The sequence below is a fragment of the Solenopsis invicta genome, chromosome 14 (genome assembly GCF_016802725.1).
Source record: "Solenopsis invicta isolate M01_SB chromosome 14, UNIL_Sinv_3.0, whole genome shotgun sequence".
Lineage (NCBI taxonomy): Eukaryota > Metazoa > Arthropoda > Insecta > Hymenoptera > Formicidae > Solenopsis > Solenopsis invicta.
Window position 1 is genome coordinate 4,487,408 of NC_052677.1, and position 27,704 is coordinate 4,515,111.

The following is a 27,704-nucleotide window of genomic DNA, read 5'->3' on the forward strand; positions in this document are numbered from 1 at the left end:
TCTTCGAAGCACTTCAAAAAATCATTTTTTTTTATCTTGTTCAGCTCCTCCTTCGATGCCGTCTTTATCTCGTCAAGCGTAGCGTAACGTCGTCCTTTCATGGGCCTCTTCAGTTTAGGGAACAAGAAAAAGTCACAGGGGGCCAGATCTGGGGAATACGGTGGCTGCGGCATCATTAGTGTGTTGTTTTTGGCCAAAAAGTCGCGCACAAGCAACGATGTGTGAGCAGGGGCGTTATCGTGGTGCAAAAGCCAATTTTTGTTCTTCCACAAATCCGGGCGTTTCTGGCGGATTGCTTCGCGCAAATTGCGCATAACTTGCAGGTAATATTCCTTATTGACCGTTCTACCCTGTGGCAAGAACTCATGATGCACCACGCCCCTGCAATCGAAGAAAACTGTCAGCAAAACTTTCACATTCGACCGAACTTGGCGCGCTTTTTTCGGTCTTGGTTCGTGTGGCAGCTTCCATTGAGATGATTGAGCTTTGGTTTCCACGTCATAACCATAAACCCACGATTCGTCACCAGTTATGACCCTCTGGAGCAAATTTGGGTCGTCGCGGACAGAGTCCAACATCTCATTAGCAATGTTCATGCGATGCTGTTTTTGGTCGCAATTGAGCAATTTTGGTACGAATTTCGCGGCGACCCGTCTCATGCCCAAATCATTGATAAAAATCGAATGGCACGAGCCAATCGATATGTTTAGGTCCTCAGCAACTTCTCTAACGGTGATTCGACGATTGGCCAATACCATTTTCTCCACTTCATTAATTTTTTCGTCTGTTGTTGAAGTGCTCGGGCGTCCGGCACGCTCTTCGTCGTTCACATCTTCTCGGCCTTCTGAGAACATTTTGTACCACCGATAAACGTTGCTTCGGTCCAAGGTAGCTTCTCCGTATGCCACAGTCAACATTCGGAATGCATCCGCGCACTTAATTTCGTTTTTCACACAAAATTTGATACAGGTTCTTTGATCCATTTTTTTGAATAGGTAAAAATCGAAGACGATCCAAAACACGTGCAAGCAAAGCAGCTGTCAACAATTAAGTGAACATTCAAAATGGCCGAGCTTGTCGGCATAAGTGAGAGACATGAGTACCAACATAACACCACAAAAAGATCGAAATTCGAATATACGTAACCCGCGAAAATTCAAAATTCGCGATACTTTTTGAACACACCTCGTATCCACTTTTCATCACCCGTAACAATCCGATGTAAAAAACTTTTTCTTTTGTACCGTTGAAGCAGTAACTCGCAAGTCAAAAAACGCCTTTCAACGTCCCTCGGCTTTAATTCGTATGGAATCCAATGTCCTTCCTTTTGGATCATCCTTAACGCTTTAAGTCGTTTTCCCACTGTTGAAAAGTCAACCCCCAACGATGTGGACAACTCTTCGAGCGTTTGAGTTGAGTTCTCCTCAAGTAATGTCTCCAATTCTTTGTCTTCAAACTTTTTTGGCTGTCCAGGTAGTTCCTTGTCTTCTAAGTCGAAATCACCGCTCTTGAATCGCGCAAACCACTTGCGACACGTTTGTTCAGCTAAAGCTTGCTCACCGTAAACTTCTTCTAAAATCCTATGGCTTTCCGCAGCAGTTTTATTCATATGAAAGTAATGTAATAAAACTCCCCGCAAAAACACTTTATTTGGTATAAATTTAGACATATTTAAATAATTATAACTTGATGTTATTAACAAGTGAAAGTAAGATGTCGTAAAAATAACACCTAACCTAACAACTGATTTAAGATAAATTTGCTTCTGACGGTAAAAACAGAAAACTGTAGTATCCCCGCCATCTCTCGTAAAACGCTACGAATTAATTCCAACACCTAATATTTAACAAACAGTAAATACAAGGCAAACTCTCATTCCAGAGTCCAGCGCGGTTAATGTTGCGTAAAAACAAATATATCTATTCACAAAATTCTTGACATAACAAAATCAAATAATTAATTATTTGGTCATCGTCGCTCCAATGTGCAAATGAGTCACTAACGGTTTACAGTTCTAAAGTAAAATTTTCTCCACCGCGTGTACCATCGAAAGAGATGGTTTGATCTCCCTATAATGCGATGTTCTATATAAAATAAACTAATATGTTAAACAATTATCCAGTAGTAATCTCACCCCAAGTAGTCGACAAGGACCAGTAATGCAATGGATAACATCAGTCTTTGGCATACTTTTATTTATTGTATACAGATAAATTAATAATCCGCTTCGCGGTAATGTAATGTTTCCAAATGTTTTGCGTCGATATTTAAGTAACTGAGCGTTAAGCATCAGATCCGTCCGGTTATATTATTACAAATATGCAAACAAGCAAATCATAATGATAAATTTAAATCATGAAAAGAGAAATGAACACAACTAACTCCACGTAAAGTGTTATAAATAATTACATATATGAAGTCAAGAAACTAGAGACAATCGATTAAACAAGTTATAAATATAAATAAATTAAAATAAAGATAAATTACATAAGTTGAGTCAGTCAATAAAAATTAAATGCATAAACAAATAATTAATTAAATAATTAAGTAAATAACATACAAAGTAAAAAAATGAAATGAGTCATACATAAAATACGCAATTTACGAAAGCATTACAAATTCTTACTTTAATGTCAGTTTGTTAAAAGGTCAAGAAAGAGCGCTAGTATAGGTGTTGATATATGGTTATAAATTATGATTATAATTATGATATTATACTTATTATTTATATGTTCAGCCTGATAATACATTAACATGTATACATTATCAAATTTCTACATTTTTACTACCACATATTGATAAAAGGCAAGTAAGCCTGAAACGTGTAAACCTTTTTGTCATAATTATAACCATATATCAACCCCTACACTAGCGCTCTTTCTTGACCTTTTAACAAATTGACACTGCGTATGCATATTTAGAGCTAGAATTATACTGTTGTTCTTACTCTAAGTTCACAATTTTCCTATATAAAAAAAAAAAAAAAACAGGACAGACATTCCATGTCCGATTGAGAATTCAGGCCATTCTTCTGGATGTGCATCATTTTGGATACTAACCGCCTATTTAAGAATCGTTCTGAGTGAAAAATTTGGATATTCTCCCAATCAAACACATGATTAAATTTTGCTCGGTGCTCAGTAATTACTGAGTAATTCTTGTTGTTTTAGTTGATATTGTTACAATGTTCGGTTATCCTTGTTTTTAGTTTTTTGCCTGTCTGGTCTACGTAAAAAGTGTTATTTTTTGCGTGCAATTTTGTATACCACGTTTTTCTTGAAGTTTATTGGGAGAGCGTCCTTCCATCCTGTTCAATTTATTGAAACTAAAAAAAACCGATTTTACATTAAAATTCTTAGTGATGGATAAGAATTTCTCAAAGATGTTGGGAATGTACGGTAATATAAGCCAAGGAGTTTTTTCTTTAGCAGTGTCATCAGTAGTGAAATTATTCATGTTGATGTCTGTTTAAGTATTATATATGTTTATAAGTTAGCAATTTCAAGCGGCTATTAATAGTTTCAAAAATAAATCTCACAGGATAGTCATAATGTAACAAAATATTAATGATAAGTTCAATGTTCTTTTTATGAAATTTAGGATCAAATATAATAATAAAAATGCTCTCTCAATCATTCTCATAATTGTTCTTCTTTTTGTAACAGTAGGTGTGCAGATAAGGTATCTGCCTAAAAAGGTAGGCTTGTGGTACAAATCAAATTCTATAACGATGTCTCCCTTAATAATGGTAATATTTAAAAAAATGATACTGTCACCCCCTATGTTTATTGTAAATTGTAAATTGAGTGGAATGAATTAAACGTCAATAAAGTAACATTAATTAAATTCTTCGGAACAGCCATCACAATATCGTCAACGTATCTAAAATAAAATCGTAAAGGCATTTTTTTCAAGGCTCTGGTCTCTAAATCTTGCATCACTAAATCCACGATTATAGGAGAGAAAGGGAATCCCATCAAAATACCAAATTTTTGTTTATAAAAATTATTATCAAAGCTAAAAAACGTCGAGTTCAACAATTCTACTGCTTGTAAGAATTCCTGCTTGAGAATGTTGCACCCTTTCTCCAAGATGTTCCCACTTATTGGAGATACTTTTTAGTGCCGAAAAGTCCACTAGAATATTTGTAAATAGTGACACAACATCCAGAAAGACTAACATAGTCCATTTCCAACCGTTTTCCTTTTAGTTTTTTAATCAATTGGAAACTATTCTCAACGTTACTAAAAGACTTTGTAATGTTATCAAATATAATCTTATGTTAAAATGTTGAGCGTATAGGGGACTGTCAATAGATAATATTATTATTCTCAAGAGACATTCCGGCTTGTGAATTTTAGGAAGGCCATACGCGAGATTGCCATCATTACAGTAGATCTTTTTGTACGTCGCCGATGTGATGTAGCTCTGATTCTTCCATCTCGTTAACAATCTGGACCCCTCGGTTTTGTGAACTACGCACCCGACTTGTAGCAATAATTTTCTTTTTTTTTTATTTTTTCAAAAGATTTTCGTATGTAGTTAAATGTAGTAAAACTGATTTTGTTTGTAATAATAATAAAAAAATATATGGCAAATTAAAAAAATGTCATCCACCGACTTTAAAATAAATCAATTTTAACGGTTGTTTCTTATACCGAATCATTTGTAGTAAATTGTAGTAAAATTATTTTCGTTTGTAGTTAAACCGTTCGCAAGATATAATTATTTAAACAATTTTATAAAAAGTGAATTTTTAAATCTTAAAGATATCATAAATCCGCTTGCGGGAATCGATTCAGAATCATTTGTAGTTGTTTTGTAGTGATTTTTCCGTCGTTTGTAGAATGGCCAAAAATTCAATAATTTATAAAACATTTTATACTTTAATTTGATATATTTTTGCTTAAACTATTAAATATCTTATAAAATATTCATTTTTCGATTATCTAACCTTCATAATTTTACAGAATATTTAAAACAAACTATTAGTGTAAAGAAAATATATAGTTGTCTTTAAGAAAAAATATGTAACTATTGCAGCAAATTCATATTTTTTTCTTAAAGATAATTACGTATTTTTTACACTTATTGGTTTCTTTTATTATTCTATGCATAAAATTACTACGGTAAAATAATCTAAAAATAAATATTTTTATAAGATATTTAACAATTTAGGCAAAATTATGTCAAATTATGTCAAATAAAATATCTCGTAAACTATTGAATTTTTGACCATTATATGTCTATAATTTTTTATGCAAAATATCACAAAAAATCGATTTATATAAAAAAATTAAGGTGATTCCATTTAGACAAATAAAATTGACCTTTATATAACCTTGGTATATAAAAGTCAATTATATATTTAAAATTAAATCAAGTATTACATTTCATCCTTCTTTAACCCTTAAACACGTAAGTGGGTCTGAGAGACCCCATATAAAGTTTTGAGCTTGCTATATGAAGACGGAATGAGATAGGAGGTTCGGACCAAGACGAAAAAAGTTTGAAATCTCCTTTTTCGATTGATATGATTGATCAACTTTTTTGGTCAACTAGAATTCGAACGGCACGGCAGTAAAGTTTTGTTAGGGTTAATGCGACCCATATAGTGTAAGCAAAACTTTTTTTGTGAGTATTTTACATAAAAAAAGCTGGACAAAATACATTTGAACAGGTCGGTTTGCGGATGTTACTCGCATATACTCTGTCTAAAGTTGGAATATTATAAAATGCTGTCTAAAGTTGGAATACTATAAAATGCTGTACAAAAGAGTTTTTTCAAAATATATCATAAAACACATCAATTTTCAATTTTAGACACAATTTAATCAAAAATACCTCATATTTCCCTTGTTACATAAATTACATTTTTTAATAAAAATGACAATATAAATTTTTTTTTGAAAGTATGAATCTTTAGCTTTAAAATTGTATTGTAAAGTTCTTTGATCAAAGTTTTTTGAAGATATAATTTTTTTTTTAAGTGGATTTTTAGATGCCCAAAAATACCTCATATTCTCCATGTTACATAATACATTATACTTTTTAAAAGGAATAACTTTGCCAAATTTTATTTTGAAAATGTGATTTTTAACTTTAAAACGCCGTATTCGAAAGTTAAACGTTTTTTGTTGCAAAGATATGATTTTTTGAAGGAAAAGTGGATTTTTGACCAATTTTTCATTTTTGCTTAATGGTTTTTCTTTTATAACTTCACAATAAATTATTTTTCGGCAATGCCGATTGTGCAATCACACTCCTGAGATTTTGAACTTTCGTTTTAAAAGAAAAATCGTAGAAAAATATTGATTGTAATCAAAGTTATAGCTTCTCAAAGTTGAAAAAGTCTCCCAGACCCAAAAATGTGTTTCTGTATTTTACAGGATCGGTGTGTTTAAGGGTTAAGTCAAACAATTTTTATCTAAAACATTTCTTCCTATCATCTAAAAAAAGCGAGATATTTAAAATGATTGATTTAAGTGGACCACCTTGTATAATGTCAACTGTCCTAACTTGGAGATTGCGCCTCCACAAACAAAACACTACTGGCGCTTCAAGTGTCACTGCAGCAGTACGTGGAGAGAGTAACGCACCAATCACTGGCATTCGTTCGCAGCAGTAGCGGTGTGGGGCAGAGAGTGGGGGAAAAAAAGGAGCCAACGGCTATATAAAAAAGATAACTTTTGCATTGCGCTTTACTATTCTCCGAGCATCTTTAAGTAACTTACACTGAGTTAGAGCTTTGGGAAAAATATAAAAATGCTCCAAAAACCAGTAAATTCGCCTAACAAAATTTACGAAACTCTCAAAAACTTATGATTTTTTGATAATACGTAAACTTTTGCCATGGACAAATGATATTTGGCAAAAAGCGGTTAACGCAAAATGTCAAAAGATTATATTTACCTTTATTTATCAAAAAATAGAAATGACGTTTTTAACCAAATACACGGAGTCAAAATGTGCGACTCTTCCAAAAATGAAAGTATATCAAAACAACATTAAGACTCGCGAGATGATTCAATGAATTGGTCGATGGGTGAAATTGATTGCGTATTACCACCTTTGCGCAAAACAATTTCAATTTCAAAAAATGAATGGTACACTCAGAAATCGCATGTTGTGAATTATAAACAACGTAAATACGAGATACTTGTTATTGGTTGGACTGACGCACTCTACGATATTTTGTGGAGTCACTTAAAATTATCTTGTCCCTACTCCTTTAAAAATGCGCAAATTAATCGAAATCCTGGTGAGATATTTTTGTCTATTAAAAAAAGTTGTTCGGAATGTAAATCGCGTATTCATATTTATTGTCAAAGCAAACCAATTGAGGATGGCCCGACCTTATATATTTCCACTTTTAATTCTCGGGGAATAGCGCATGATAAAAAAACGCCAAATATATAGTGATAGACGCATGCGTACCGGAAAAGAATTGTAGGGTACAACTACTTACGATTGGCGACGAAATGAAGCGAACAGATTAATGGACTTTAGAGATGTTGTACCAGCTAGCCACCGATGTGAAGTTAGCGCCCAACTTTATTAAAAACAAAAATAATTAATACAGATCGATTGTACTTCGTTTGTACCCGTTTGTACCACTTTTCTTTTCGTTTGTACCTCAAGGGGTAAAGTGATATTAAGGGATAAAAAATGGCCAGCGCCCAACTATAAGATTTTGAAATTTTGTTTACGCCTTCGAAAGAGAATCGTTTGTACCCGTTTGTACCACTTTTGTTCTCGTTTGTACCTCAAAGGGTTCGGAGATACAGCGCTTTTCAGTTTTACACCCCTTCCATCGAGAAGTTAGCCATTGTATAAGATATCGAAAAACGACCAACGGCATTCGAAAGAGCGTCGTTCGTACCCGTTTGTACCACTTTTATTTTCGTTTGTACCTCAAGGGGTAATAAAATATAAGGGGGTAAAAAAATAAAAAATGCTCAACAGATTTTTAAATTTTGTTTACGCTATTCGAAAGAGCATCGTTTGTACTCGTTTGTACCACTTTTGTTTTCGTTTGTACCTCAAGGGGTGCGAAGATACAGCGTTTTTCAGTTTCTACATACACCCTTCCACCAAGAAATTAGCCATTTTATAAGATATAGAAAAGCGGCCAACGGCATTCGAAAGAGCATCGTTTGTACCAGTTTGTACCACTTTTGTTTTCGTTTGTACCTCAAAGGGTTCGGAGATACAGCGCTTTTCAGTTTTACACCTCTTCCATCGAGAAGTTAGCCATTGTATAAGATATCGAAAAACGACCAACGGCATTCGAAAGAGCGTCGTTTGTACCCGTTTGTACCACTTTTATTTTCGTTTGTACCTCAAGGGGTAATAAAATATAAGGGGGTAAAAAAATAAAAAATGCTCAACTAACAGATTTTTAAATTTTGTTTACGCTATTCGAAAGAGCATCGTTTGTACTTGTTTGTACCACTTTTGTTTTCGTTTGTACCTCAAGGGGTGCGAAGATACAGCGTTTTTCAGTTTTTACATACACCCTTCCACCAAGAAATTAGCCATTTTATAAGACATAGAAAAGCAGCCAACGGCGTTCGAAAGAGCATCGTTTGTACCCGTTTGTACCACTTTTGTTTTCGTTTGTACCTCAAGGGGAAATGAAATATAAGGGGGTGAAAAAAAAAATGCTCAACTAACAGATTTTTAAATTTTGTTTACGTCATTCGAAAGAGCATGATATTGAAGATATGAATATTCAGACTTTCCTTCCCTAACCTAACCAATATGTTAAGATATTCGTATCGTGTTTTTCGGATATCATTTGCACAACAGGCAAAATTTTTGATTTAAATGGAACAACGGCTTGGTATAGGAACAAGAAATTTGTAGATCCATCAGGTTTCTTTATTTTTTTTACTACAGATCCTGTTGCATCTATGCTTATGAAGAACATACGCGCGGACAAATTTATAATATCGCACATAAGATCACTCGCGGGTACAATGAAAATTTTAAACGCCGATACGACAACGTCTGATGAAAGCAACGAATTTCTGAATAACAGTGAAGTTGAGATTCATGAATGTTACACTGAAGACAATACAGTTACATCCATTGCACACAATTCATCCAATAAAGAATATTTGACACATCCCACTCTTTCACAGACAGCTTTTCTCAATGAAGTTGAAACCTGGAAAGGCCAAAAAGACAAAGCTCTAAAACGAGGTAAATATTTAAGAGTATGCCCCGATATAGAAAGTATTCATAAAAAACCTCGTTTAACATCAAAAATCCCGTTACTGCAGAATGGCAATGTCTTACGCCCACAAAATATTTCGGGGCAATATGTTACGTCAGTCAATTAATAGACAAGTATTTAATAGAAAATTCGTTCTCATATAACGTGTCTCAAGAATACTCAACGTGTAAATGGACGGATAATAAAAACATAAAGGTATTAGAAATAAATCCTAAACCAATATATGAAAACAGTATACGCGGTTTGCAAATATCTGTTAATCAACGGATCGAAGAAACAAACAAAAAATGTAAGAGATGTGCCAATGAAAATTTAATTACAAATTTTGTTACAGGGCCTCATCTCTTTATAGACCTTGAATGTCTTCAGTGGAGTGATCTTGCTAGCAAGCTCGGATATAGCGATTGGTCAGGTACGCTTACCCTATCTGAGATACCGTTAGACATACAGTCTTGCAATTCCACATACAAACTAGTGGCAGCAATAGAGTACATTGGTGGCACTAATAAAAATGACATTGGGCACTACATCGCTCACTGTCGTCGAGTAACGGGAAATTGGGAGGTATATGATGATCTAAATAAAAATAAAACTTCATTGACAGCATCATCCAGAATGCTGTTACAGAAAAAGAAAATATCCCTCTTAATTTTTATAAAACAATAAAATGTAATCTCCGTTGCGCCCGCGCCCGCGCGCACACACGCACACACACACGCACACATTCTATCACGTGTAACTGAGAGGGTTTGGAGTCAGAAAATACTGGGGGAGTGACGAACCCCAGGGTCCTGATCTCCGTTGCACACACACACACACACGCACGCACGCACGCACGCACGCACGCACGCACGCACGCAGCGCGCGCACGCACGCACGCGCGCACGCACACAGCACACGCACACGCACACGCACACGCACACGCACACGCACACGCACACGCACACGCACACGCACACGCACACGCACACGCACACGCACACGCACACGCACACGCACACGCACACGCACACGCACACGCACACGCACACACACACACACACACACACACATGTACACGCGCACACACGGGATCAGATTCCTGCCACGTCCACGCCGTTGATCCTGGATAACGCCGAGAGCAGGATCCACACACACGCACACACGTGCGCATGTGCGCATGCAAACACACACACACAAGTATGAAATGTAAGTCCCATCGTACAACCTATTCGCAGTACACTACCCCGATTCACTCAATCATTTAATGCCTAATGTATCTCCGAATCCTTTGAAGTACAAACGAAAACAAAAGTGGTACAAACGGGTACAAACGATGCTCTTTCGAACGCCGTTGGCTGCTTTTCTATATCTTATAAAATGGCTAATTTCTTGGTGGAAGGGTGTATGTAAAAACTGAAAAACGCTGTATCTTCGCACCCCTTGAGGTACAAACGAAAACAAAAGTGGTACAAACGAGTACAAACGATGCTCTTTCGAATAGCGTAAACAAAATTTAAAAATCTGTTAGTTGAGCATTTTTTATTTTTTTATCCCCTTATATTTTATTACCCCTTGAGGTACAAACGAAAATAAAAGTGGTACAAACGGGTACAAACGATTCTCTTTCGAATGGCGTAAACAAAATTTAAAAATCTTATAGTTGGGCGCTGGCCATTTTTCATCCCTTAATATCTCTTTACCCCTTGAGGTACAAACGAAAAGAAAAGTGGTACAAACGGGTACAAACGAAGTACAATCAATCTGTATTAATTATTTTTGTTTTTAATAAAGTTGGGCGCTAACTTCACATCGGTCAGCTAGCCTACCTTCAGAAGACGTCGCAAGTAAAGCAAAACAAGAATTTAAAGACAAAGAATTATAATTATTTAAAAGTAAAACAGCTCTTGCCTCAGTGTGGGACAACATAGAAAATATATACTGTTAATTATATAACAATTATTTTCTTTTCTATAATTTCTTTTTAGTTAAAACATTTTTCAGATTTACTACTTTTTTTATGTAAAAGTTGCGATTGGAAGATTTCTGTATCATAAAAAAAATTAAATTAAAAACTAAAATAGTATAAAATAAAAATAAAAAAATAAAAAAATTATTAAAATGTTAAAAATAATTTTAAAAAATTAAAATTTAAAAAATAAAAAAAACTAAACAAAACCGATTTTCCGTTACGTTCTCGTCGTCGGTGGATAACGCTAAGAACAAAATTTCATGTTTTTTTTTTATTACTTCATCAATTATAATAGTGTTTAAAATTGACAAAGTTTATATGTAGCGCACTTCTTTAAATAATTACATCTTGTAAACGATTCAAATACAAATAAAAGCAAAATTGCTACAAATAACTACGATTTTAAAACAAGCATATCAAGCGGATTTGAGATATCTTAAACATTGGCAAAGTTGCAGTATTTATTTATCGTCAAATTGTTGTGACTTTTAAACGGTTCAACTACAAACGACGGGAAAATCATTACAAACAACTATAAACGATTCTAAAACAAGCATATCACTAAAAACGACGGGAAAATCATTACAAATAACTGCAAACAATTCTGAATCAATTCCCGCAAGCGGATTTAAGATATCTTTAAGATTTAAAAATTCATTTTTTATAAAATTGTTTAAATAATATCTCGCAAACGGTTCAACTACAAACAGAAATAATTTTACTACAATCCACTACAAACAATTCTGTATAAAAAAAACAAACGTTAAAATTGATTTATTTCAAAGTCGAGGGATGACATTTTTTTAATTCGCCATATTTTTTTATTACTACAAACAAAATCAGTTTTACTACATTCAACTACATACAAAAATCTTTAAAAAAAAAAAAAAAAAAAATTATTGCTGCAAGTCGGGTGTCAAGTTCACAAAGCCGGACCCCTCTACCAAAAAAAAAATATATGTAGTGGTTACAAAAAACAAGTAAAATAGAATTTAATGCTAATTTAGTGCTCTAAGGATCCGCTAAAATAAATTAAATATATGTGCTTGTTTAAACAAATAGCACTATGTACTCACAAGAAGAGGCCGCGACCAGTACATCACCGATTTTAATAAAATTTTACGGGTGTGTAGTATTCATTCACGCATTTACTACAGTAAATATGTGAGTGAATACTACACACCCAAACTTTTATTAAAATCAATGATGCATTGGTCGCTGCCTCCCTTTGTCAGTGCTGCATCACTGCCACGGACACTCACAACTTAAAAAATTTCATATTTGTACGTTTAGAAAATACAAATAATCGAAATATAACAGGATTTAAATCTGTTGCTAACACAATAATAATTATCAATTCATCTCAATAGCTGGCGCATAAGATCCGTTATTAGATCGTCAAACATTTGATACTCGCAAAATTTTTATACTAAAGTAATTCTTAGACATTATACTATCGAAACATAAAGGCTTCCTTTAATGCTAACTTTAACTTGGTGTAAACAACTAATTTATGCACGAAGAGCGCAGTACTCTAAAATCCGTTATCAGATCAAAGAATTTTATGCTCGCAAAATACTTATATTAAAATACGCCTAGACATTCTACTATTGAAATATAGAAACTTCGAATTTAGTGCTAATTGCAACTTGTTGAAAATAATTCGACAAATAATGTTAGAGCGCAGCACACGCACTCCGCACATAAACTAATTACACATATTTTCAAAAAGTTACAATCTAAGAATTATTATAGTATAAAAATTGTGCAAGCACCAAATTCTTTGACGATCTAATAACAGATTGTAAGGTACTCGAGCCGAATAAGGCCCACCTAACTTATTTTATTTTTTATAAATTCTATTTACAAAGATATTAAAATAAACTAAATGAGAATAAAATGTTTATTTCAATCACTCGCCAAAATAAAATTATCTTCTATAAAAAACATTTTTCAATAGACAGAAAAGAAATGTTTTTAAACTCTGACATTGGGCCTTATTAAATTCTTGTGCTTTTAATAAGGCCCAAATTAAAAATAAATTGAAAATAACAAATAAATTAAGTATTATTTTCCAACTCACTGTTAAAATGATTATTAATCACAAATACGAAATCCTTTAAAATCTATTTTACTAGTAAAACATCACAATTATTTTTAATTTTGTCTATAATTAATATTTTAACTATAAGAAATTCTGGCTATTTTAGTGCAATTTTAGCTTATGGAAAGATAGTATCATTGAAAATTGTTATTCTCTGTTGCAAGCCACACATATAATAAACAAATGACAATAGCTATAACAATAAATGTACAAGTGGGCCTTATTTATTAATACATTATTTATAAAAAAGTATATTTATTCCAAAAAATTAATGTACATATTTGTTTTTTTCTATAGTTAGAAAATTGAATAATATTGTAATATGTTGTAATAAACCATAAAATAATGTATATTTATTAAATTTACAACACATTTTTATAAAAACGACTGATTTACCCACTTTGCTACAAGCTTTTGTTGCACTGAATAAACGTGTTGCCTCCGGTATTAATTTCCTATTTAGTCTTTATCTATTTCCTATGACATCTTTTAAGCATATATTTTAACTCGTTTTAAACATAAAACGGGTTTTTAAATGGTAAATTGAAAAGTGGGCCTTATTTAGTACTGGGCCTTATTCAGCTCAAGTACCTTATGCGTTAGCGGTCGAAATAAAAAATTGTTATTACGTTAGCAACAAATTTGAATCTTGTTATATTTCGATTACTTGTGTTTTCTATGTTATTTTAGTGCCGCAAAAGTATGAAGTTGGAAGTTCTGTAAGTGTAGTTGTCTGGTGGTGGTGCAGCGTTAAGCAACATACATAGTGCTATTTTTTAAACAAGTATACATTTTTAATTTATTTTAGTGATTCCTTAAAGCACTAAATTAGCACTAAATTCTAGTGTACAAATTGTTTTTTGTTTATAACCACTGTATAATATTTTCTAATATGGAAGAGGTCCAACTTAATAGAGCACACCCCCAAATTTTTACCAAATTTCCTGCTAAACGGTTTAAGCATCAAAATTCAGACTGCGGTAATAAATTAGTACCTAAATAGCACTAAATTTTTAACTGGGTAAAAACTCGACTTTTGATGAGAGGTATAACTTAATAGAGGTAATGCTAGGCCTTACTCAGCTCAGGTACCTTTTGTATGTAATATATTTTTATTGTCAATCCACTGAAATCAAATATATTAACAATCTTAATTAATTTTTTCTATATTGTGTTATTCAATTTATAATTATATTGCTTACATTGTCTGTATAAAAATCAAAGTTATGCTGTAAATTTCAAGATTACATATAGTTATAGATTATTTACATTGTTTACATTTATGTTTACTTACACAAATTTTTTCATGTAGATAATACAAGCAATGTAATTCTAAATTGAATAGCACAATATAAAAAACATTAAGTAACAAAAGTTAATCTGACTTTAGTGTATTGATAAAATTAAAATATATAATCATATAGATTCAAGACCGTGACTTGTATACAACAAATTAAATAGATAGGTCATGATGGTCATAGCAAGATCTTAGTGCTAAAATAATATTTAATATATTTCAATTCAGTTCTCAAATTGCGCGCGTTACATTCAATTTCAAACCCATTTCTTGAAAATAAAATATAACTATAATTAGTGCCTCAGTGATCAAACTGAAAACACACCCCATCCCAGATAGTTAGGGGATCCAGGTTTAAACCTTGGTTGAGATAATATTTTTTGCAACAAATTTTTCACTTTCTTCTGGATAGGAAAATTTTAGAAATGTAAGTTAGCATCTGTATTATTAAATTAATTTTCAATTTAATTATAGCTTCATTTTCAAGAACTGTGTTTAAAACCGAAAGTAATGGTGTGCAAATTGATATGAATTGAAATGTTTCAATTTATATCAATCTGTGCACACATGAAATATTATTTCATCTCGAAGATCTTGCTATAAACGCCATAGCTTATCTCTATTTAATTTGTTGTATAAAATGTAATATTTAAAATAAAAATATATATATTTTTTTAATAAAAAATAAAATTTTCACTATTTCTGATAAAATCTGAATCTTCTATAATCAAAGTTGGCAAATCTCAACATAAAGTTCATGACAGTAGTAAAAAAAACTAGTATTCTGAAAAAAAATTAGCAAAAAACCTGGACTTTTCTAAGAACAATAAAATAAATGAAAAACTTTATCCTTGAACATCTTTGTTTAGATTTTTGTGACACTTCCACTTGATTCTTGATCTTCTGATTACCTTAATCTATTAATTTATTTGTTATTACGCCTTTGTCTTATAACCTTTTAACATTTTTTAAAATTTTAGATTTGTTCGCATTGCATGCTCCAACATACTCCTACTCACTCAAAAGCGCTCCAATACATTCAAACTAATGTTGTGATTGATAATAAGTGATCCAAGTGCTCTTGGAGCATGCAATGTAAAAAAACCTGTTGTTGCAGTCACGAGACTAATATTTCACAATATATTATTGCTTATTGTTATTATCAGAACAATAGGATTAAAAACAAACCAATGCAGTATCTTTGTGTGTGTCTTCTAACAAATTTTGTTCATATTATTCGTGACAAATAATTAGTAATTTATTAATTATAGCAAAATTTATTTCATATAAAGCATATAAATATAATTTTAGTATTCAATAGTCATTTCTATAGTATTTGTCAGTTTATTCTAATTTGCCAGTTTATGAAATAAAATCTGGAACAGTAAAATCTAGAATTTATCATAGTTTTTTTCACTTACTGGACTTTGCCAATCCTGTCTATAATTCATTATTGTTTATATGGATGACGAGTAAAATATAATTGTGTATACACGTAATGTAGATTTATATTTTATGGTTAAATGTCTAATTCTGATAAAAATGATTTGTAGATGTAATATAAATACTGAAATCCACATATATGTAATCTTGAAATATATAGCACAACTTTCTCTGTAAATTTTTACATCTCAATGGTTGACCACTGTATCGACACTTATGACTAATGTACCATAAAAATTAGAGCTAAAATTCAATTTTAACATATTTGTTCTACTACAAAATTTCAGTTTTAAGATAAAATTAATAAGAACTGTTTTAATGTAAGATTTTCATTGTTAACCAATATTATGGTTAGGGTTAGGTTAGGTATCGTGTTTTTTATCTAAACCAAAAGTATCTATTCTTGATTTTGAAAGAGTTTTGTGTACGCATTAACATGAAACACAATACAAAAACTACAAATAAGCAAGAAGCTTATTTGATACATATTTTCATGCTGTTTCAAAAAAGGAAAAGTAGTCGAAAAAAAAAGCGTCAAAAGAGCGTTTACTTTTCTTTCACTCAGTCATCTCTTTTCTAACCTCATATCCGAGAAAGAAAGGAAGCGTGGGGACAAAGCATCGAGAGCAAAAATGCAAATCTAACTCACCAGGATGTTGATTTTCCGGTGAATCTTGATACCAAGGTAGCGCTTGATGCCTTCTTCACCAAAAACATCAATGTAGATTCTTTCGTACTGACCGCAGAGCCTGCACATTTTCGCCTCCCCCTCTTCAACATCCATTCTTGTATACTCGTCAACGAGCGCACGCTCGCTTACATATACGCTGAACTATTGCAAGTGAGAATCTACACTCGCCCCGTTTCGATGTTTGTGTCGACGCCACCGCATAAGCGACGATTCTTCCTTCACTTTTTTCTTTACAAATGTGTCCGTCACTTTCTTTTTTCTTTTTTGGAAGAGACGATAATACTTTTTGGTCTGTGACGACAGAATACGCATGAAATATGAAACTACTCGCAAGGAAGGGGTGAAAATGGAGATGACTACACTGACGTTACTACTTACTGTGACAACCAAGCATGAAAGAATCTCGGAGAATAATCAAGTTCGGGCCAGACTACTCGTGTCGCGTCACATTCAAAGCATTGACCAATCATCAACAATGAATTAAAAGGGGTATAGGCTTGTTTTCTATTCCCGCACTAGACTGCACTGAAACATTCCTTCTTGCTTTCACTAACTTTCAAATATATATCTATTTCATTTTACGTGCACACTAATTCAGGGAGTTCAGAAACAGAAAACAAACGGTATATTCCGAACGGTTTGGCTTATTTTTTTTTTAAAGTTGGCGACCATGTAACTAAACGGAGAAATGTTCCGCACTCATTGGGTGTTTACGATAATCCAAAGGCTTGTTTTCTATTCCTGCACTAGACTGCACTGGAACGTTCCTTCTTGCTTTTACTAACTTTCAAATATATATCTATTTTATTTTAAGTGCACACTAATTCAGGGAGTTCAGAAACAGAAAACAAACAGCAAGTTGAGTTGGGTTCCACTAGGGCCGAAAAATGTTGGGCGTAACTCTCTCTAGTACCTTTATGATTTATGACAACTCAACGCTGTATCGTATTGCCTGAGTTAAGTTAGACCTTGTGCTCAGCCGATTGTACAATATGTATGTACACCCAAGGACTTTGATTCTGTCCATGGGGAAATTTTCTAAACTAAAAAGTCGCTATTTTTCTACATACTTACAGTTCATGATTAACGTAACGACCAATAAGCTCTAGTAGTTTCATTAATCATAAACTGCGAGTATATAGAAAGTGGTGACTTCTCAGTTTGGAAAATTTCCCTATGGACAGAATCAAAGTCCTTGGGTGTACTAGTCGCTTTCATTGGCTGTGTTCCGATATTAACTGCCAGTACTGAAAATGTATAGTATATGTGACGTGAACTATAAATTTTCAGTACTGCCAGTAAAAACGGAACACAGCCATTATAGTTGCGACACTTTTTTTTAGATGCATTTCTGAACGCGCAACTATAACGAGAGATGAGAACGACTGTAATTGCGGAGGTTAGCGCGAAATGTCAAACGTTGATATACAAGGTGTCACAAAGAAAATTTGGGCACCTTGGAGGAAATATAAGATAAGTATACTCGCAAATATTTTTCAAATAGAGTTTATAAAAAAATATTCGCACATTTTTCGTATAGGATCGGCTTTGGTCTAATTGAGCTTTATATATTCGTCATTACAGCAACGATGAGCTGAGATGCTTAGATGTAGTTAAATAAATTATAACTACAATAAATATAAAAAATTAAAATTTTAAATATTTGTTACAGGTATAATTATAATTTATTTAACTACATCTAAGCATCTTAGATCATCGTTGTTGTAACAACGAATTTATAAAGCTCAATTAGACCAAAGTCGATACGGAAAATGTGTTATTTATTAATTAAAGCTAACTTTTTCTTATTTTTAGAAGAAGTAGAAGATACAAGGATGATATTGAAAGAAAGGTAAATAAGATTTTAGTTCAATTACGTAAGACGTAAGAAAAATTTTGTAATAAATATACAATTTATTATTTGCATAGGTATCACTTTCTGGTCCATTGATGCAACAAGCACGCAACATTTTGAAACAGATGGATGGTAAAGTGATGAAGAATGAATTTGATATTCAAATTCTTGATTTATTGGCGAGTTCTTGGCCAGACAGACCACCAGTTGAGAAAAGCTGGAACTATTGAAGGTAATATTATTTTAAAGTATGCGGCTCTTTATATTTTATTATAATATTTATCTATTGCATTATTTCTTAAAAGGATATGAAGACTGGTTTATTAGAAGAAGGGAAAGCTATCTTACTCACGAAAATGTCTTTGGAAGAAGGGAAGCCAGATCCTGTCACATAGAGGATAAAATATTCGTTGCACCACCGAACTTATGACAAGTGATTTATTTATTCCAATTATGTTTGTACCCATTGCTTGTGCGACAGCATTGAAAATATTACATTCTCCATGGAGGTAAAAAATGATTATTTCAGTGTAATTTTTAGCTTTATATATGTATACATAAATCTTTTCCATAACAATAACTGTATTACGTCCATTTGGTATTAAATCTCGCACATTGTTGAAGCCAAATTAATTCACCTAGAAACAACGCATGTATTAAGTTAGAAAAAAAAAAATATATATATATATATATATATATATATATATATATATATATATATAATATATATAATAAAAAAATATAAATTATATATATATAAATATATATATAAATATATATAAATATATAAATATATATATATATATATTTTTTTTTTTCTAACTTAATACATGCGTTGTTTCTAGGTGAATTAATTTGGCTTCAACAATGTGCGAGATTTAATACCAAATGGACGTAATACAGTTATTGTTATGGAAAAGATTTATGTATACATATATAAAGCTAAAAATTACACTGAAATAATCATTTTTTACCTCCATGGAGAATGTAATATTTTCAATGCTGTCGCACAAGCAATGGGTACAAACATAATTGGAATAAATAAATCACTTGTCATAAGTTCGGTGGTGCAACGAATATTTTATCCTCTATGTGACAGGATCTGGCTTCCCTTCTTCCAAAGACATTTTCGTGAGTAAGATAGCTTTCCCTTCTTCTAATAAACCAGTCTTCATATCCTTTTAAGAAATAATGCAATAGATAAATATTATAATAAAATATAAAGAGCCGCATACTTTAAAATAATATTACCTTCAATAGTTCCAGCTTTTCTCAACTGGTGGTCTGTCTGGCCAAGAACTCGCCAATAAATCAAGAATTTGAATATCAAATTCATTCTTCATCACTTTACCATCCATCTGTTTCAAAATGTTGCGTGCTTGTTGCATCAATGGACCAGAAAGTGATACCTATGCAAATAATAAATTGTATATTTATTACAAAATTTTTCTTACGTCTTACGTAATTGAACTAAAATCTTATTTACCTTTCTTTCAATATCATCCTTGTATCTTCTACTTCTTCTAAAAATAAGAAAAAGTTAGCTTTAATTAATAAATAACACATTTTCCGTATCGACTTTGGTCTAATTGAGCTTTATAAATTCGTTGTTACAACAACGATGATCTGAGATGCTTAGATGTAGTTAAATAAATTATAATTATAACTGTAACAAATATTTAAAATTTTAATTTTTTATATTTATTGTAGTTATAATTTATCTAACTACATCTAAGCATCTCAGCTCATCGTTGCTGTAATGACGAATATATAAAGCTCAATTAGACCAAAGCCGATCCTATACGAAAAATGTGCGAATATTTTTTTATAAACTCTATTTGAAAAATATTTGCGAGTATACTTATCTTATATTTCCTCCAAGGTGCCCAAATTTTCTTTGTGACACCTTGTATATCAATGTTTGACATTTCGCGCTAACCTCCACAACTGCAGTCGTTCTCATCTCTCGTTATAGTTGCGCGTTCAGAAATGCATCCAAAAAAAAGTGTCGCAACTATAATGAAAACGACTGTACACGGCTCGGTTCGCAGAATTCCTGCGCCGAGGTTTCCGGGAACTCGGAATCGTTTGTTGACGCGCGCAGACCGTGGCCTTGCCGAAGGCCGCGGCCACGGCCGTAGATGACGCGCGTGCGGTGCGGCTGTACGCGGATCGCGATTCCCGACGCGAAGCGATTAATACCGCGATGTTCGGCGGTGGTGATCGACTCACGCCAAGAACTCTTGGTAGAGGCGTGGAACTTTACACCCCAGGTCGTGAGTCGATACCCAAGCGGGGACGGCGGATCGGGAATTGCCGACTACCAGGATCCTCTGGTGGAGCCCAAGGTGGACTTGAGCCCGTTAATCGGCGGTTTCAGGAAGGCGGACGGCTCTTGCCAAGACTTCTTGGCGGAAGCTAAGGCGCTTAACTCCCTGTGAGCACTAGGAGGGCTTCTTCTACGGACAGGAGAGCGGACGGAGAAGAAGACCGCTCGACCATGGTGGAAGCAGAGTTGCCGCTGATGCGCCGATTTGCAGCACACCGCTGCCAGAAAGAACAGCACTCGCTAGCACCCGTTGGCACTTTCTCCCCACTTATCGGCCTGCGTCGAGCAGCCGAGGCGCCGAGTGGGAACTTCTTCTGTCTTTTTCTCTCTCGAGCGGTCTCTCTTCTTCTCGACCTATCCTCTTCTGACTCGAACGTTCTCTTTCTCTCGTATTACAGGCACAGCTTTTGGCTCATGCTAGGTCGAGAAGGAGAGAGACCGCTCGAGAGAGAGAAAGAGACAGAAGGAGTCCCCACTCGGTGCCTCGGCTGCTCGACGCAGGCCGATAAGTGGGGAGAAAGTGCTAACGGGTGCTAGCGAGTGCTGTTCTTTCTGGCAGCGGTGTGCTGCAAATCGGCGCATCAGCGGCAACTCTGGGTGGAAGTATTACATGGTGTGTGCAAAATCCGCAAACCACGCCCCTTTTTCGCTTCGGATACCGCTCAGACCCCAGGTGTACCAACTTCGAAAAATTAAATGTTTGATAATATCAGGTTACTACAACTGTTATGATTGCATCTTTGTCGCACTCTGCTATATGTTCGTTGTGTCCTTTTCTCTGAAAGAATTGCAGTTTGTATCGTTTGTAGTACGCGTGATTTCGAGAGAAGTACGTAATTTGAGAGATTTTATGTGAAATTTAGTGAAGATGGTGCGTCGGTGCATCGTAAAATAAATAAGAAGCAATACTTAAAAAATGATGAAAGGAGAAAAAATAAAAAAATGAAAAAATTATTTCCGCAACAAAAACATAATTTTTGCAAAAAAAATAAACATAGACCAACTTTTGGTGACTTAGTCAACGATTTGCGAAAATTTTTAAAGAAAAATTGATCCTGCTTCCTTTAGAGTGTTATTATCTCAACAAGACTGCATCGACTTTCGTGATAGATAAGCAACTTATACTAGTCAAACTTCCACAAAAATTAATCAAAGTTTGTAAAATATCAATTTTACATTTACTCGCGGCATTTTGTGCGGATCTAGTAAAACGATCGCGGCTTTTCAAGCGGAACGATTTTAAGAATTTTATACATTACTCGCGGCATTTTATGCGGATTGAGTAAAAAAATCGCGACTTTTCAAGCGGAGCTGAAGGAAATCTAGGAAAAGCACTATATATAGTGCAGTTCGCGGCCTTATGGCGGATCGAACTAATTTGGGAGATAATTAACTGAGAATTCTTTAAAATTAAATTTTTGTATTTGTTTTTTTTTATATATTGAAAGAGACCTTTAAAGAGTCATGTCATTGAATTTTATGTAATTTTATTTGAAGCCTTTCCAGTTTAATTTATGTTAATATATGAACAAACTTCTTCAATTATTGTAAAATATTAAAAAATATTACTTACATGCAAATCACACTCTTCCTCCTGTTCGAGGCTCTCATACGATATTCACGTATGCGATAAAAAAAAGACCGAGAGAATACAACATGATATGCGTGCAACGAAGACAACTACATTCAGTTGTAACAACTTTGTGGAGTTAAATAAGATTGGTACACCTGGGGTCTGAACGGTCAGAAAACAAGCGAGAGGGCAAAGAATTAGAGAGAGATGCTTGCAAACTGCACACACCATGTTACTTCCACCATGCGCTCGACTCTCGGAGCGGCGGCGCTTATATACCCGAATCTCGTGGGCAGGGACGGTGCGGGGGTACGGAACGGTACGGAATCGGTGGGGGGTCTCCCCGCCGCTCGAGATCGGTCCGGCGGTCGCCACTCCGGTCGAGCGCGTGCGCGCGGAGATCTGCTACGTAGATCTCACGTGCGGATGCGTCAACGCGCGCTACGCCGGTGTTTGCGTGTCTTATTGGCGCTATGCGCCGCGTTTTTGCTGTCCGGCGGTTGTTCGGCCGGACAGCCTGGACGGTGGACGGTCCGAGGGGGGGGGGGCGGAAAGGCGGTTTGTTACAATGTTCATACAATGCAAGATTGGAGTTAATACACCTTGTTTTATATAGACGTTGTTTGCCCACTTGCGAAGTGTCGACAGACCAGGGAGTGGAAATTTCTGCACATTAAGCAAGTATCGGTACGTTTTTGGGCTTACACATCGTAACGATATTGCATTTGCAATACCTTCTGATGACCAAACCACACGTTTTTGAGTAGGATTCAATAAGATTTGGATCTGGCCCGGTGTAAAAACTTTACTATGAACCTTTCGTGTATGCTGCTCCATCTTGTATTTTTCTCTTCTCTTCGTTTCCTTTTTGAATTTTCTAAATGCTTCCTTCATTTTCATAATTTTCATTTGCAGTTTTTTTCTATATATGATAAAATAAACATAAACTCTCAATATGTAAAACGTGGATTATATTTTATAATTAACAAACAAAAAGCGAACAAAAATATTGTAATAATATTTATAAATATCGTAACAAACAGGGTTAGATAAGTTATATATTTTTATAATATATTTATATAATTTTATAGCATATAATTTTTAATTAAATATTGTTTATTATATTGTTATATTTGGAAATACAAATTATGAATTTTTATATATTAAAAGTAATTGTAAATATTAAAATATAAATATGTAAATATAATATATAAATATATAAATATATATTGTATATTGGGTGTACACCCAAGGACTTTGATTCTGTCCATGGGGAAATTTTCCAAACTGAGAAGTCACCACTTTCTACATACTCGCAGTTCATGATTAATAAAATGACTAGAGCTTATTGGTCGTTGCGTTAATCATGAACTGTAAGTATGTAGAAAGATAGCGACTTCTCAGTTTGGAAAATTTCCCCATGGACAGAATCAAAGTCCTTGGGTGTACAGTCGTGTTCATTATAGTTGCGACACTTTTTCTTCGATGGTTTTTGGAATGTTGTTTTGCTCATCGAGCGGTGAACGTAATTGGCTGGATCCACAAGTAAGAACCAATCATGTTCTCAGCTCTTGTTATAGTTGCGCGTTCAGAAACGCATCTAAGAAAAAGTGTCGCAACTATAATGAACACGACTGTACAGTCATGTTCATTATAGGTTGTGTTCCGATATTAACTGCCAGTACTGAAAATGTATAGTATATGTGACGTGAACTATAAATTTTCAGTACTGCCAGTAAAAACGGAACACAGCCATAGTTGCGACACTTTTTCTTTGATGGTTTTTGGAATGTAGCCTTGCTCATCGAGCGGCAAACGTAATTGGTTGGATCCACAAGTAAGAACCAATCATGTTCTCAGCTCTTGTTATAGTTCCGTGTTCAAAGACGCATCTAATAACGTCAGCTTTATGTGTGTGTATGTTTATCATCGTGTGCACTTGAACGTGTGTATGCTGTTATCGCATTGGCTAAAGAAGATTAAACAGGGATTCGTATTGGTGCTGCCATTTTAGGTGCACAATCACGTGCATCCAATCACGTGGAACCCTGAGATGTCCAGACTAGAGTCCTATATAAAGAGAGAAGCGACATCGAACCCCCATCACAACCTTCAGTATCCAATTGAGTCCTCCACCGCCATTTTGGGACCGCTTTAAGCCCGTATCAGACTACGCATTGAAAATTGAAGATTGAAGATTAAAGATTGAGCTTTGGCCAATCAAAATAAAAGAAGTTAAAATTTCCTTGTTTTGATTGGTCAAATTTCAATCTTTAATCTTCAATCTCAATCTTTAATACGTAGTCTGATACGGGCTTTAACGTCATCAGGGTGCAGTCCCATGGAGCGTATCAGGGCACGTATTACGCATTTGTTCGGAATTGATTCCGATCGGAATTATTCCGTTTCTCACTAAATTTCTATTGTGTTTTCTAGGGAAAACGGAATAATTCCGATCGGAATTGATTCCGAACAAATGCATAATACGTGCCCAGGCGTATCGCGGATTGCGCGTATCGAAAATCTGACCAATCGCGAACGTTCCGCTGCTTTCGGTACGTGAACGTTTTGTTCCTACGGTCCCATGAAGCGGAATTTGCGTAAGCGTATTAAGCGGATGCTCAATCACGAAATGAATTTTGTTATTTCTCTCATCCAAACAGTCTTGTGATTGGTGAACCGCTGATCCGCTTACGCGAATTCCGCTTCATGGGACCGTAGGAACAAAAGCAGACGGAAGAATAGTAGAATATTCACAGTATATATAAAGTGAATTTTATTTAATTTATTAATTTATTTAGTATAAGTAAATAAAACATTTGACTTTTAACAGGTGCAAAATGAAATCGAAAACAATATTGTTTTCAATTGCTTTATTAATAAAACGTTTAAAACGAATAAATTACGATGTTTTTACCAGGCATGAAATACATCGTAAAATTATTAATCTTTATGCGCTTTATTATTTAGCATTAAAAAACGAGAGAAAAATTGCGAATAAAGGAAAACGGAAATATTGGGTCAGACCAATATTTGTAATTTGCAATTTGTAATTTGCAATTCATAATACAATATTTATATCCGTATTTATATTAAACTGAAATAATCAGTGTAGACTAATCAAAAATATGCTTCGTCAAATTCTAAACTAACCTTAAAATATTATAATTAATAAGTATTACAAAAATAATATTTTAAAATGCTATATGCTACTCACAGGACTTATATTTCCTTTGTTCATAATTGTTTTAATTGTATCAATTACAAGAAACTGCTATTTTTCTTTATGTTAACCTCAATCCGCTCTGATCCGCTCGATTGAATACGCTAAAGAATAACTTCGGCGGAACGGCAGCGAACCAAGAACAGCGGAAGCAGCGGAACGTTCGCGATTGGTCAGATTTTCGATACGCGCAATCCGCGATACGCCTGATACGCTCCATGGGACTGCACCCTCAAACACCATTCGTATCATTCTGCAAACAGCTGTGGTCACAATATGGCAGCTCGCTTAGCCAATCAAGTATCAATCAGATTACCAATCAGAGCTTCGGACATCAATGTCGCTTCTCTCTTTATATAGGACTCTAGTCCAGGGGGTCGATCATGAAACTTTTTCCCTAAGGCGGAAACGTGAAAAGTGAAAAATTTCTCCATTAACTTCAATGGTAAAAATTTTCACTTTTCACGTTTCCGCCCTAGGGAAAAAGTTTCATGATTAACCCCCAGACTCTCTACTTCTAGGGACTCTAGTTTTAATGAAAAAGAGATGCTTGCAAACTGAAGCCTGCCGCAGACGATACGTTTTTTCTTACGGGATTGCTTACGTGCTCCTATACTGGCAGTCTTAAGCCCGTATCAGACTACGTATTAAAGATTGAGATTGAAGATTAAAGATTGAAATTTGACCAATCAAAACAAGGAAATTTTAACTTCTTTTATTTTGATTGGCCAAAGCTCAATCTTTAATCTTCAATCTTCAATTTTCAATGCGTAGTCTGATACGGGCTTTACGTGCTCCCGTACTGGAAATGGGTAGCTTACGGGCTACGCTACTGGCTCGCGTACTGGATTTTCGTAATAGATCATGTCCTATTTTTCTTACGTGATTCTGTACTGGTTTATTGTGAAAGCCAATCAGGACGCAGTCTTATAGGGTGTTTACGATAACTAATCGGATCTCGGATTGGATTGAACAATGGTACTCAACGTAAGTATAGAAAATTTCCCTAGGCTAATCGAATTGACGATTGCTGTCTCAAATGTAATCCGATTGATGACGAAAGCGTGGAGACCGAGAAGCATGCTTGAAAAGTAAGTCTCTTTATTTTTTTAAATAATAACACAAAAAATCAAAGATAAAGTTAAAAAGAATGATTTGAATTTAGATTTATTGTAATTTGTTTTGTCTAAACACTGGATTTCGTTTAAATTTCTGTTTGTAAAAATTAATTAATCTATTCTAAAGTTTGTGGTTATAAACAAATCAAAATTAATAAAACAATTATTAATTATTAGGTACATATTAAAGCATATAATATTTCAAGCATATCATATAGAATTCCTGTTTATTATAAACTTAGTAAACATAACTTTGAAATTATTCAACTATATTATACATTAATCAATATTAATTTATATGTTAAAAATCAATAATGTTTCTAAAAATGTTCTTTTTATTCTTTTCCAGATCGTAAATAAACTTCAATTCCATGAATAAATAAAAATTACTGGAAAATGGATTTATATGAAGAGGGCATTATTGAACAATATCAATTTGTGCTAACTTAAAATTTGTAAAATCTACTTTTCTTTATTAGTTGTTTATTAGAGAGTAATAATATAAAAATGTAATACACGCATCATATATGCATACAATTATTTTAATTTTATTTATGTATATTCCGTTCTTATATTATTACTCTCTAATGAACAACTAACAAAGAATAGCAGATTTTACAAATTTTAAGTTAGCACAAATTGATAATGTTCAATAATGCCCTTTTCATGTCAATCCATTTTCCAGTAATTTTTATTTATTCTTGGAGTTGAAGTTTATTTACGATCTGGAAAAGAATAAAAAAAACATTTTCAGCGACATTATTGATTTTTAACATATAAATTAATATTGATTAATGTATAATGTAGTTGAATAATTTCAAAGTTATTTTTACTGAGTTTATAATAAACAGGAATTCTATATGATATGCTTGAAATATT

The 27,704-nt window shown here is 33.8% G+C and overlaps 2 protein-coding genes across 3 annotated transcripts in view; one reads left to right on the forward strand and one right to left on the reverse strand.

Moving 5' to 3' along the window:
• LOC113005188 (zinc finger protein 41) overlaps positions 1 to 17,291 on the reverse strand; it is a 111,045-nt gene extending 93,754 nt beyond the window's left edge. The window contains exons 1-2 of one of the 2 annotated variants that reach the window (XM_039457595.1): positions 17,106 to 17,291; positions 16,686 to 17,018 (exon numbers count right to left, since the gene is read on the reverse strand). In XM_039457595.1, coding sequence (XP_039313529.1) covers positions 16,686 to 16,820 — 135 coding nt within the window. In that variant the 5' untranslated portion in view covers positions 16,821 to 17,018; positions 17,106 to 17,291. Of the gene's footprint in view, positions 1 to 16,685 lie in introns of both variants that reach the window. The other variant, XM_039457594.1, reaches the window with a different exon arrangement.
• Positions 17,292 to 20,540: 3,249 nt separating this feature from the next.
• On the forward strand, positions 20,541 to 23,446 carry LOC120359465. Its single transcript, XM_039456981.1, has 2 exons — positions 20,541 to 21,019; positions 23,101 to 23,446. Exons 1-2 carry the CDS (start codon positions 20,724 to 20,726, stop codon positions 23,159 to 23,161), a joined length of 357 nt encoding a protein of 118 aa, XP_039312915.1. The 5' UTR covers positions 20,541 to 20,723; the 3' UTR covers positions 23,162 to 23,446.
• Positions 23,447 to 27,704: the final 4,258 nt, after the last annotated feature.